Source organism: Chrysochloris asiatica, unplaced genomic scaffold (assembly GCF_000296735.1).
Source record: "Chrysochloris asiatica unplaced genomic scaffold, ChrAsi1.0 scaffold00005, whole genome shotgun sequence".
NCBI lineage: Eukaryota > Metazoa > Chordata > Mammalia > Afrosoricida > Chrysochloridae > Chrysochloris > Chrysochloris asiatica.
Window position 1 is genome coordinate 1,000,654 of NW_006408523.1, and position 14,308 is coordinate 1,014,961.

Consider the following 14,308-nt stretch of genomic DNA (forward strand, 5'->3'; position numbering starts at 1 on the left):
CACAGGGTTCTCAGTGGATGATTTTTCATAAGTAGATCCCATTTATGGTGCCCCCGTGTGTGTCAGAGTAGAACTGTGCTCCACGGGCTGATTTTTGGAAGTAACTCACTAGACCTTTTTTCTGAGACTCCTCTGCGTGACTCACACCTCCTAGTACTCGGTTAGCAGCACTAACTTTACACCTATGTTTACTGATGAGTCCGCAGCAGTATCTGCTGGCACTCCCCCACGGCCCTCACTACACGACAACTGTATTCACGTTCTTTCTGTTTCTTGATGCCCAAGTCAATCTCCTTCTGGGTCTCAGCTCAGCTGTTACCTCTGCCTGGACTGCCCTCCCCTGCATCCTCACACGTCTGCCTTCCTCCCTCTGTCAGTTCCAACTCACAGCAAGCCCCATATAGGGTTTCCAAGGCTGTCCATCTTTACCAGCGCTTTCTCCTGAGGACTGGCTGGTGGGTTTGAGTAACCAACCCAATGCCCAAGCCGCTGTGCAGGGCTTGTTTTTTTCCAATACAGCACCTCCTTAAAAAGACCATTGATCGCTTAGTTGGCGTTGAACCTCGGCCACCACCAGCAGTGTGGCTGGTCTTCGTCGATCCAAACTGCTCGTTACCTTCTCACAGGAAGTGCTGAGATGGTCCCAAAGACACACTCCCGAGGCCTGAGAGAAGACTCACTACTAACAGAATCTGGGGCAGCAGCCCCCCACCCTCTGCCCATGTCTGTTCTGGGGGGTCAGGGCCCTGCTGACAGAGCCTCCCAGGAATCCTGGTGGTGCTGTGCATTAGGCGCTGAGCTGCTGGCCTTAAGGTCAACGGTTCAAACCCACCTGCTGTTCTTAAGCCGAAAGATCAGGCTTCCTGTCCCCGCAAATAGAGATTGAAAGTCTCGGAAACTCTCTATGGGGTCACTGAACCGGAACAGAGTGAAAGGTGGTGGTGGTGAAAGGTGAAAGGTGAAAGGTGGTGGTCTCCATAGTGGAAAATGGGGCCATTTATGGAAAATGGGATCAAAGGAGAATGGATTCTTCCACATACTTTTTTGAAGTCCCCATCTATCAATCTATCTAGGAATCCCGGTGCGGCGCTGTAGGATAAGCACTGGATTGCTAATCACAAGGTCAGGGTTCAAATCCACCAGTCACTCCTCAGAAATCCTATCTATACAGAGTTGCTATGAGTAGGACCCGACTCAGCAACACTGAACAATAATGACATATATGTGGTGGTGGTGTGGGTTAGGTGGTGTTGGACTGCTAACCACAAGGTGGGTTCTAACCCACTAGCTGGGACGGACCATCTGGAAACCCTGTACAGGAGGTCACTGCATCATTGCACGTGATGGCAGTAGGTCCGGGTCTGGGTTCGGGCCACAGTCTCCAGCCCTCTGGAACGTGACAGGAGAAGAAGATCTGGATGCATGGCTCTCCCTATTCTATTGAAAAGAAAAGAATTCACTGACTCATCCCTGTCTACTTTTCAGTTTTTCATTTTGTAAGACACAGCCCCTGTAGCATCAATGAGCTCAAAGCTAACAAGCATTGTGAGGCTGGTGGTGCCTCGTTCTGCTGTGCGCAGGGTCTCTAGGAGGCTGAACTGACTTGGCGCCACCTAACAATAAGAAGACAGGGGTCCCGGTGAAAACTGTCTGAATCCATTGCTGTCCTGTGATCTCTGTCTCACGGAGACTCCCTGTAAGACAGACTAGAAGGGCCCCGCTGGGTTTTCTCGGCCGTAATCACGCCAGACACAGACTGCCAAGTCTTTCTTCTCAGGCAGCACTGGGTAAATTCGAACCGCTAACCTTCCAGTTAGTAGTTGAGTTGTAAACCGTTTGTGCCACCAGGGGACCTTTCAGTGTCTGTGAGGGGACTTCAAAAAGTTCATGGCAAAAATGGGATGAGAAGAAGATGGAGTTTTTCTGCAGACTTTCCAAAGCTCCCTCGTATTTTTAGAGATGGTTTTGAATCGATTTGTGAAAACACTGGTTAAGTAGTCTGTTCATCTTGAACACTTTTCTGACACTGGACCCTGTAGGAAATGACACCTGTCTACAAGGAGCTTACGGTCACTGAGGCAGAAAAGCAACTTAAAACAGCAAGCCCGGCTGGAAAGTGCTGGAAACGAGAGGCCGTGTGAGCCGTGTGATTAAGGACGCGTCCTCGTGAGGACAGGCACGTGCAGACAAAGAAGCTGATGAGCATCCCATGAGCCCTCACTCCAGTTCTGATTTACGTGGCCAAGGTCAGTTGACTAGCCATGGACACAGCCCTGGGAAAACACCAAGTGCATGAAAAGGTTGCTTACCTGGAAAATTCCAAGACATTGAGAATTTCAAACGTGAAATACTCTTTCATCTGCAGGAAGAGAAAACAACATTTTTTTTTTAACCTGGGGGAGTAATAAAAAGTGTTCATCTGGCAAAATCACTACCCAAGAGCAATCACAAACCCACGTGGCCCTCTGAGGCCACATCTTTTCCAGAATACACCTTCTCCTATGGGTCTGATGTGGCGATGGTGGTCTCTACCCCACCGGCAGCAGCCGAATGCTTCAGACACAGCCCATTCTAGACCTCGACAAGTGTTTCCATCTAAATCTGGCGCCGTTGGAAGCAGTCCATAAACACTCTCAGGTGGAGATGATGGTGGTGGTTAAGTGCCGTGGCGTCCATTCCAACTTATAACAACCCTGGATAGGGTTTCCAAAGCTCAGTTGGTGGGTTTGAACTGCCGACCTTGTGGTTTGCAGTCCAGTGCTGATCCTACAGCGCCACACCGGGAGTCCCAGGTCACGGAGGTGTACGTAATGTACAGACCAGTCAGCAGGCAGCAGAGGAAGTACAAATAAGACAGAACCCGTGAAGCTTAGCTCATCGGATGAGAGAAACATGAGCAGAGATGATGTGCTATAAAACTTTGTGGCGATGGTTAATATTCCTGAGGGCTTCAGTGTACATCAAAAAAAAAACAAAAAACAAAAAAAAACCCCAAAACAGAGGGAATAGAAGCAAATGCTGTTGAATGATGATGCATGGAAGGGATTGTAATCAATGCAGTGAAACAAAATACGATAGGATGAGTGTAAAGCTGATGTTCTCCCATGTAAACTATCACTCCATTCAAAATAAAAACTGAAAGAAACAACTGCGTCGCAGTGAAACATGCATTCCTGGATAAATGTTCCCAGTTACAGGGTCTTGGCCTCCTGGTGCTAGCCTAGGGCATCCAACCCCATGTATAGCAGAACGAAAGCCCGGGCCTGTATCATCCTCACAACTGTAGGTATGTTGGAGCCTGCTACTGACTACCTGTTGTTGCTATTGTTGTTAAGTGTTGTCGAGTCGGTTCTGACTTATAGCGACCCTGTACTGGGTTCCCAAGGAGCAGCTGGTGGGTTTGAAGGACTGACCTTGTGGTTCACAGTCCACTGGTGGTCCTGCAGCGCCACACCATGGGTCCATGTTTAGCCTAGAAACCTTAGGCCCTTCCAGACCAAAATTAAACCTACTGCCATGGAGTCTGTTCTAACTCCTCATGAGCCTACACACAGTTTCTGAGATGGTAAATCTTTATGGGAACAGACAGCCTCATCTTTCTCCTCTGGAGCAACTGGTAGGTTCCAATGGCCCACCTTGCAGTTAGCAGCCTAATGTTTAACTCACGATACCACCTACATATAACTTACTGCTGTATGGTCAAATGAAATCAAGTCAGTCCCAACTCATAGCGAGCCCATGCACAACAGAATGAAACACTGCCTGGTCCCGTGCCATCCTCACAACTGTTGTTAAGTTTGAGCCCGTTGCTCCTGTCACTGTGCCAGTCTAACTCACTGGGATCTCCTGTTTCTCCCTGACTCTCCACAAAACATGGTGGTCTTCTTCAGGGGCTGGTCCCTCCTGATAATATGACTGAAGAAAAGAAAATGAAGTTTTACTATCCTGACTTCTAAGGAGTATTCTGGCTGTACTTCTTCAAACACAAATGTGTTTGGTCTTCTGGCAGTCCATGGTACTTTCAATATTCTTCGCCAACACAATCATTCAAATGCATAAATTCTTCTTCAGTCTTCCTTATTTATTGTCCAACTTTCACATACTTATTGAAAACACCATGTCTTGGGTCAGGTGTACCTTAGTCCTCAGACTAACATCTTTGCTCTTCAACACTTTAAAGGGATCTTGGGCAGCCCAATATAATGCACCATGTGATTTTCTGACTGCTGATTCCATGATTGTGGATCCAAGCAAAATGAAGACTGTTGTCTGTGATCTTCATCACCAGTAAGTATTTTAAGTCCTCTTCACTTGAAGCAAGCAAGGTTGTATCATCACCATATCCCAGATTGTTAATAAATCTTCCAATCCTGATGCCACATTCTTCATCATATAATCCAGAATCTCAGATTATTTGCTCAGTTTAAGGACTGAATAAATCTGGTGAAAGGATACAACCCTGGTGCACACTTTCTCTGCTTTGGAACCATTCAGTATCCCCTTGTTCTGCTCTAACAACTGCCTCTTGGTCTATGTACAGGTTCCTCTTGAGCACAATCAAGTATCTGGAATACGCATTCTTCATAATGTTATCCACACAGGTGAAAATCTTTGCATAGTCAATAAAGCACAAGGAAACATCTTCCTGGTATTCTCTGCTTTCAGCCAAGATCCATCTGACGTCAGCAATGATATTGCTAGTTTCACATTCTCTTCTGAATCCAGCTTGAATTTCAGGCAGTTTAGAATTATCTTCAGCAAAATTTTACTTTCATGTGATATTAATGATACTGGTGATGATTTCTGCATTTAGAACTTTTCCAACTGGTTGTTAGATAGCTGTCTTTCAAATTCCTTGGATTAGCTGAGTTAGTAAGTACCTCCAGTGCTGCATTAGTTTGTTGAAAGACTTCAATTTGTATTCGATCAACTCCTGGAGTCTTGTGTTTTGACAATGCCTTCAGTGCACCTTGGACTTCTTTCTTCAGTGCCATCAGTTCTGATCATATTGTTGTTGTTGTTAGGTGCCATCGAGTCGGAACCGACTCATAGCAACCTTATGCACAGCAGAAGGAAACAATGTCCGATCCTGGGCCAAACTTACTACTGTTGCCACACTTGAGTTCATCAATGCTGCCACCCGACCAGTCCATCTTGCTCGGGGTCTTCCTCTTTTTCTCTGACCCTCCACATTACCAAACATGATATCCTTCTCCAGCGACTGTTCCCTCCTGACAATATGTCCAAAGTATGAGAGATGAAGTTTAGCCATCTTGGCCTCTAAGGAGCACTCTGGCTGCACTTCTTCCAAAACAGATCTATTGGTTCTTTTGGCAGCCCTTGGCACCTTTAGTATTCTCCTCCAACACCATAACTCAAAGGCATCAATTCTTCTATGGTCTTCCTTATTCACTGTCCAGTTTTCGCATCCATATGAGGTTATTGAAAATACCACGGCTTGGGTCAGGCGCACCTTAGTCCTCAAGCTGACATCATATGCTACCCTCTTAAAATGGTTGAAAATCAACCATTTCTTTTTGGTACAGTGACCCTATGTATTCCTTCCATCTTCTGTTGATGCTTTCTGCATCATTCAATCATTTGCCCAGAGAATCCTTCAATGATACAAGTCGGGGCTTGAGTCTTTTCTTCAGTTCTTTCAGCTTGAGGAATTCCGAATGTGCTCTTCCCTTTTGGTCTTCTAACTCCACACCTTTTCACAATTAATTATAATACTTGACTTTATCTTCATCTCTTCCATTCACCTTAGTTCTCTCCACTCAAGAGCAAGTTTCAGCAGCTCTTCTCACAGATACTTTGGTCTTGTCTTTCTTCCTTGTCTTTTTAATGATCCTTTGGCTTTCCTCATGTATGATGTTCTTGATGTCATCCAACAACTCTTCCAATCTTCAGTCATTAGTGTCTATCCAAAGCATCAAATTTGTTCCTGAGATGGTATCTCTATTCAGGTATAATATACTCTAAATTCAGGTATAATATACTCTCAAGATCAGATTTTTACTCTCATGGACTTGTTTTCATTTTCTTCAGCTTCAGCCCGAACTTGCATATGAGCAACTGATTGTTCCACAATCTTCCCCTGGCCTTGTTTTGATTGATGACATTGAGCTTGTCCACCTTCTCTTCCCATAGATGTAGATAAGTTGATCCTATGCATTCCATCTGATGAGGTCCAGGTGTATAATCATTCTTTAAAAAGGTATTTGCAATGAAGAAAGCTGTTGGTTTTGCAAAATTCTATCAGACAATCTCCAGCATCATTTCTATCACCAACGCCAAATTTTTCAACTACTTATCCTTCCTCTTCGTCTCCAACTTTTGCATTCCAATCATCAGCAATTATCAATACATCTTAGTTGGATCTATTTCAGATTGGTAGAAATTTTCAGTTTCATCATCATTGGCTTTAGTGGTTAGTGTGTAAATTTGGAAATAGTGGTATTAACTGGTCTTCCTTAAAGGCATATGGATATTATCCTATTACCGACAGCATTGTACTTCTTCAAGATACCTTTTGTAAAAAAATTTTTATGATGAATGTGACACCGTTCCTCTTCAATTTGATGTTCCCGACATAGTAAACCCTATGACTGTCAGATTCAAATGGCCAATGCCCATCCATTTCAGCTCACAAGTGCCTAGGATATCAATCTTTATGTGCTCCGTATCCTTTTTGAACTTGCAACTTTCCTGGATTCATACTTCATATGTTCCATGTTCCGATTATTAATGGATATTTGCACTTGTTTCTTTGCATTTTGAGTTGTAGCCATCAGTAGATGAAGGTCCCGAAGCTTTGTTCTAGTCACGTGATCATGGTCAACTCCACTTTGAGGAGGCAGCTCTTCCCCAGTAATAGTCTGAGTGCCTTCCAAGCCGAGGGGCTCATCTGCCAGCTCTATATCTGCTGCTATTCATAAGATTTTTAGTGACTAACCATTCAGAAGTGGTCTACCTCCCTTCTTCCCAATCTGTCTTAGGGTCTGCCACAGGGGACCCTGCTGGTATTTAAGATACTGGTGGCATATCTTCCAGCGTCACTGCAACACACAAGCCACTACAGTAGGACACACTGAACAAATTTCCCAGAGAAGTGAAGTAATGCACTCAGCATAATGGCAGGAAGTTGTGAGGCCAAGACTGACTACTAGGCACTGTGGCCCCAAACTTCAGAGTCTGAATCAGTGTGCCACGGGCTCGACCAGAAGAGCCTACAGATGTAAAATGTGGAACCATGTACAACTTCCTGGTGGCACAGCTTCCCACGTCACAGCAACCCACACTGAGCACATTTCACATTTCAACAACCTACTCACAGCTCTGATGGTGACTGAGTACGGTGTCCTTGCTGTGAAAACAAAGCCGAGTTTTTTCGCTCCTTTCACTAAAGCCGCTTCATCTGTGAACAGAAAGTCCATATTAGTAGGAACCAAGGCAACGCATCAATATTGGATCTACCGTGATACGAGTCCAAGTTCTCTGACTCTAAAAGTATGGCATTTACATGAAGAGGGCTTCAAAAGGTTCAGGGGAAAGTTCCATTATCTTTCTTTCTTTTTTATTTTTATTTTACTTTTTTATTGCAAATTGGGTGAAGGCTTATAAACCTGATCAGTTTGACATTCAACAACTCAGACACATTTTGTGCCATGTCATTGACTACAGTCCCCACTGTGTTTCCTGTTTCCATTCGCCCTCCTTTCCCTCACCCTTCTGAACTTGGTCCTGGGGCAATGATGCCCTTGCGATCTCACGTAGTTCCTGCTTCTCAGGAGTAAGCACCTCCTTAGTGTTAGGGTTTTCCTCATCTTTTCATTCCATTCCCCCCTGAACTTTCTAATGTCCTCTTGTAAACCGGACTCTTTTTTCATTGGCATGCACAGATCTGCATCTCTGGATATCATTTGGGGTACAGGGAAGTGAACTTTGGTTCAGTGGGCCTCTCGCAGAAGAGCCCCGTGAACTCCCCAGACTGAACTGCAATGCTTTCTTCCTACTCATCTTTTGGGTCATGCTTGTCTGTAAGGCCAGTAGCGTGTTCATGAAATGAAGGGTCTTTGTTGTATCTCTGTGTTGGCCCTGATTAACAATGGAACCTGCTGACGGGACCCAAGTGCCCTCCCTGGTCCCCTCGGGGCTGTAGAGAGGTTTGCAGGCATTGCTTGTGGAATGAACTGATCTAAAGACCACAAGGAGGAAGAGGGTGCCACCTCGGGGACATGTGCCATCACCACCTCGTCTGGGTGCTTGTCACAGACCAGGTGCCATGAGCTCCGGGCATGGAGCACCTACCTGGAGAAGAGGCCTGGTAAATGATCTCATTCCCATGCTTCTCAGGAATAACCGTGTGGCACACACACAAAAGGGTCAGGAATTCCTTTATGTATTTTTCTGTGGGCTAGAAAACAAGGTAGAGGCTAGGGGCTACATTCCACGGCAGTGTCAAGAGACCAGGCACACAGAGCCGAGTACCAGATGGAAACCACATGTTCAATGTGGGTTTGTGCGGTGACCACCCAGACAGGGATGGGGCAGGGGCTGGGGTTGTTGTTAGGTGCCATCGAGTTAGTACCAACTCATAGCGACCTTATGCACAGCAGAATGAAACACTGCCTGATCCTGGGCCAACCTCACTATTGTTGCCAAGCTTGAGCCCATTGATGCTGCCACTTGGCCAATCCATCTCACTGGGGGTCTTCATCTTTTTCTCTGACCCTCCAAACATGATATCCTTCTCCAGCGACTGGTCCCTCCTGACAATATGTCCAAAGTATAAGAGATGAAGTTTCGCCATCCTGGCCTCCAACGAGGGGCTGGGAAGATGCCAGGAAATAAGACACCTCTGCTCCCCCAGGAATAGTTCATTCAACATTGTTGTTGTTATGTGCCTTCGAGTCAATTCTGACTCATAGTGACCCTGTATAGGGTTTCCTAGAAGCGGCTGATGAGCTTGAACGGCCGACCTTGCAGTCCAGAGCATTAACCCGCAGCGCCACACCAGGAACTTGGTGCCTTGTAATTATGGAAGTAGATCACCAGATCATTCACCCACAGAGCCACTGGTGGGGTCGACTGTGGAACAGAACATCAATTTCTCATAAGCAAGTTCAGGATGAAGCTAAAGAAAATGAAAACAAGTCCACAAGAGCCCAAATAGGACCCTGAACACACTCGTCACCCACCTGAATTGAGAGAGCATCTCAAAAAGAGATTTGATGCATGGGACACTGATGACCAAAGACCAAAAGAACTGTGGGAGCCACTGACCTTGGTGGGTGCCTTCGCATTGGTTCTGACTCACAGTGATAATATACAGGATTTCCAAGAGCGGCTGGTGGTTCTGAACCACCAACCTAGCAGTTAGCATTCCACTGCTTACCTGACAGTGCCAGGGCTCAAAGAGCAAATAGCAACAAAGTCTTTTCAACAGAACAACGGGGACTCTCTCTGCTCCTGAGCAAAGCAGAAGCCGCTTCAGCTATGGCTGTGACATGTTGTTCAGCCGGTGTTTGGTATCCATATGGAAACTGGGCTTGTCAACATTGTGCCACATCAAACATGCTGGACAGAGCAAGATTTGGTCTACAGAATTCCCAATATGCCTTTGACTGACCAATAAATAACATCATGATAAACGGAGTAAAGACTGAAGTTGTCAAAGACTTCATTTTTCTTGGTTCCACAATCAGCACTCATGGCAACAGCAGTTAAGAAAGCAAGTGACGTATTGCATGAGGCAGATCTGCTGCACAGACCTCTTTAGAGTGTTTGAGACCAAAGGTACCAGTGTAAGCACTAAGGTACGCCTGACCCAAGCCATGGTATTTTCCATAACCTCATATGCATATGAAAGTTGGACAGTGACTAAGAAAGACCATAAAAGAATTGATGCCTTTGAGTTATGGTGTTGGAGGAGAATATTAAAAGCACCATGGACTGCCAATAGAACAAGCACATCTGTACTGAAAGATGAGCAGCCAGAATACTCCTTAGAAACCTGGATGGACAGACTTTGTCTCTCACACTTTGGACATATTATCAGGAGGGATGAGTCACTGGAGAAAGACACCATGCTTGGTCAAACGGAGTTGTTGTTGTCGTTAGGTGCCATCGAGTCAGGACCGACCCATAGTGACCTTATGCACAGCAGCATGAAACACTCTTTGATCCTGGGCCAACCTCACTGTTGTTGCCACACTTGAGTCCATCGATGCTGCCACTCTGCCAATCCATCTCGCTGGGGGGTCTTCCTCTTTTTCTCTCCCCAATGAAATGGGTTGACACAGTGAAAGAAAAAATGGGCTTAAGAGTAACAACAATTGTGAAGCTGGCCCAGGACTGGGCAGTGTTTCGTTGTGTTGTGCAGAGGGTCGCTATGAGTACAAACCAACAGCACCTAACAACAACACACAGGAGACCCGGGTTTGATTTCCGGTCAGTGCCACTACCAGCCATCTGTCAGTGGAGACCCATTTGTTGCTGGGACGCTGAACATGTTTCATTGGAGCTTCCAGACTAAGGGAGAAAGAAAGAAAGAAAAAAAGAAAGGCGTGCTTCTGAAAATCAGCCAATGGAAAGCCCATGGATCACAAGAGACCATTCCACCCAACCACGGGGGTGGGGCAGGACCGGGCAGCGTTCTAAATGTGGCAGCCATGAGGCAGGGGCCATCGAACACGTTTTGATTCATAGTGACCCTATGCACAACAGAACAAAACACTGCCCAGTACGGTGCTGTCCTCACAATTGTTTCACTGAAGCCCATCGCTGCTGCCACCGTACCAATCCATTTTGTGGGGTCTCCCTTTTTTTTCGCTGAACCCCCACTTTGCCAAGCATGATGTCCTTCTCCAGGGACTAGTCGCTCCTGATAATATGTCTGAGGTATGAGAGACAATGTCTTGCCATATTCAATTATAGGGAGCATTCTGGTTGTTCTCCTTCCAACCAAGATTTATTCGTTCACCTGGCAGTCCATGGTACTTTCAATATTCTCCTCCAACACCATAATTCAAATGCCTAGATTCTTCTACGGTCTTCCTTATTCATTGTCTAACTTTCACATGCATATGGGGCTACTGAGAATACCATGGTTTGGGTCAGGCGCACCTTAGCCCTCAAACTGACATCTTTGCTCTTGAACATTTTAAGAGGTCTTGTGCAACAGATTTTCCGAATGCAATTCATCATTTGCTTTCTTGGATGCTGCTTCCATGAATGCAGATTTTGAATCCAAGCAAAATGCAGTCTTTGACAATTTCAATCTTTACTCCATTTATCATGACGTTATTTACTGGCCCAGTTGTGAAGATCTTTGTTTTTTATATTGAGGTGCAATTCATGCTGAAGGCTGTGATCTTTTATCTTCATTAGTAAATATTTAAAGTCCTCTTCACTTCAAGGAAGCAAGGTTGTATCACCTGCATTTCACAGGTTATTAAAGTCTTCCTCCAATCCTGATGCCACGTTCTTCTTCATATAAGCCCACTTCTCGTACTATTTGATAGAGATACAATTAAATGTTGGTGTTGTTAAGTGCTGTTGAGTCGGTTCTGACTTACAGTGACCCTGTCTGTATAGGGTTTCCAAGGAGCAGTTGGTGGGTTTGAGTTGCAAACTTTGTGGTTAGCAGTCCATTGCTTTTCCTATAGTGCCACACTAGGGCTCCAGTTGAATAAGTATGGTGAAAGAATACAACCCTGGCATGTACACTTCCTGATTTTAAACCACTCAGTGTCCCCTTGTTCTGTTTGAAAAATTTACTCTGGTTTTCAGGTTCCTCTTAAGCACAATTAAATGTTCTGGAATGTCCATTCTTCACAGTGTCATCTATAGCTTGTCATGAGCCAGTCAAAAGCCTTTGCCCAGCCAATAAAGCACAAGTAAACAGCTTTCTTGTATTCTTTGATGTCAGCTAAGACCCATTTGATGACAGTAATGACATTCCTACTTCTAGGTCCTCTTCTGAATCCTGCTTGAATTTCTGACAGTTCTCTGTGGATGTACTGTTGCAACCGTTTTTGAATTAAGGTCCTATTTTGGCTCTCATGGACTTTTACATTTTTTCTCCAGCTTCAGCCTGAGCTGACATATGAGCAATTGATGGTCTGTCCACAGTCTGCCACTGGCCTTGTTTTGGCTGATGACGCAGAGCTTTGTCACCATCTCTGTCCACAGAAGAAGTCAATTTGATTCCTGTATATTCCATCTGGTGAGGTCCATGTGTATAGTTGACTTTTATGTTGTTTCAAAAAGGTATTTGCGATGAATAAGTCTTTTGTCTTGCAAAAGTCTATCATGTGATCTCCAGCATCATTTTTATCACCATAGTTTCCAACTACTGATCCTTCCTGTTTGTTTGCATTCCAACCACCTGTAACTATCAATACATCTTGATTGCATGTTTGATTGATTTCAGACTGAAGAAAGTGGTCGAACTCTTTAATTTCATCCTCACTGGCTTTAGTGGTTGGTGCATAAATTTAAAAACTAATTGGTCTTCCTTGTAGGCGTATGTATATTATCCTACCACAGACAGCGTTGCACGTCAAGATTAATCTCGAAATGTTCTTTTTTAATAATGAATATGAAACCATTCCTCTTGAATCTGTTGTTCTTGGCATAGTAAACCATGTGATGGTCAGATTCAAAGTGGCCAGTAATAGTCCGTTTCCGTTCATTAATGCCTACGACAATCGACGTTTATGCGTTCCATTTCATTTTTGACAATTTCTAATTTTCCTGGATTCATACTTCGTACTTCCCGTGTTCTGATTATTAATGGGTGTTTGCAGCTGTTTCTCCTCAGCCTGAAGCTCCCAGATCCTACTTGCCTCAGTCATCATGCTCAACTCTACTTTGAGGCGGCAGCTCTTCCCCAGTCGTATTTTGAGTGTCTTCCAACCTGAGGGGCTCATCTTCCAGCACTACATCTGACAACATTCTGATGCCATTCATAATGTGTTCATCTCCCGGCACTGTATCGGACAATGTTGCACTGCTCTTCATAAGGTTTCAGTGGCTAAACATTCAGAAGTAGTCTAGAAGCACCACTGAAACCTGTCCACCATGGGTGACCCTGTTGGTATTTGAAATAGCAGTGGCATAGCTTCCAGAATCGCAGCAACTCACACACCACCACAGAACGACAGGCTGACAGACAAGAGGTAGAGGGACATACCTAGAAAAAGAGCTGGGGATGGAGTGTGCCCTTTACGCCTGGGTCTCTTCACTGTGAAGCAACTAATCCAAGGAGAGATGTATGCCAAGACACATGTGCAAGGCATGCTGGGCCTACAGATTCTGGAGGAGAAAAGGACCTTTCCCGAGAGCCGACAGAAAGGAAAAACTTCCCTTGGATTCAGAGCCCTGAATCCGGGCTTCTAGTTACATAAACTATGAGAGAGAAAAAATTCTGTTTGTTAAAACCATCCACTTGTGGTATTTCTGTTGCAACAGCACTGGACTGCTAGCCACAAGGTCGGCAGTTCAAACCCACCAGCTGCTCCTCGGAAACCCTATACAGGATCACTATGAGTTGGAACAGATTGGATGGCACTTAACAACAATCAACACCAGAGATTGCTACATATTAAATCTCTCTTGTATAATGTTAAAATTCACCCATGCTAATAAGCTCAGGACTCAGTTCATGACATCATTGTAATGTCCCTTGCTTGTTGGGTGAACATCAAAAATTTTGCAAGTCCCTCTTTCTTTCCTGGACTCAGGAAATTATAGCTTTTGGGAAAGCCAGAGACATGTTTACAGATATCAGCAGGACCCTGTCACCTCCTAATGGCAACAGCAGACTTACATGCCCGTTCTTGAAGTTCCTCAACAATGTGGGGTCGTTAAATTCACACTGATCTGTGACACATGATGAGGACTCCCTAGGAAGAAGAAGAAAGATGATTTTTAAACAAGAAGTGCCTGAAGATAACCGTTGATGACAATAAGAGTCTATAGAAAACACAAAGCCCAGTCTTCTGCTTTGGATAAGGCCCAATCACATCTACAAGCCCACAGAAGTACGGGCAGCCCCCAGTTACAAACAAGATCCATTCCTAAGTGTGCCTTGAAGTCAAATTAGCCCGCAGTGATTGGATCAATGATTTCAAAGTGAGGGCAGATTTCTAGAACATTAAAGGGCACTTGGGGCTGTTCATAAGGAGCTTTGGTAGCTTAGTGGATTACAAGCTGGGCTGCTAACCATAAGGTCAGTAGTTTGAATCTACCAGCTTGAGTCCGTTGATGCTGCCACTTGGCCAATCCATCTCGTTGGGGG

The 14,308-nt window shown here is 45.0% G+C and overlaps 1 protein-coding gene across 1 annotated transcript in view; it reads right to left on the bottom strand.

Moving 5' to 3' along the window:
- Positions 1–14,308, bottom strand: part of LOC102818051 (probable phospholipid-transporting ATPase IB-like) — a 208,832-nt gene that overhangs the window by 134,239 nt on the left and 60,285 nt on the right. The window contains exons 14-17 of the mRNA XM_006832037.1: positions 13,838–13,913; positions 8,314–8,419; positions 7,338–7,420; positions 2,310–2,359 (exon numbers count right to left, since the gene is read on the bottom strand). Coding sequence (XP_006832100.1) covers positions 2,310–2,359; positions 7,338–7,420; positions 8,314–8,419; positions 13,838–13,913 — 315 coding nt within the window. The remainder of the gene's footprint in view (positions 1–2,309; positions 2,360–7,337; positions 7,421–8,313; positions 8,420–13,837; positions 13,914–14,308) is intronic.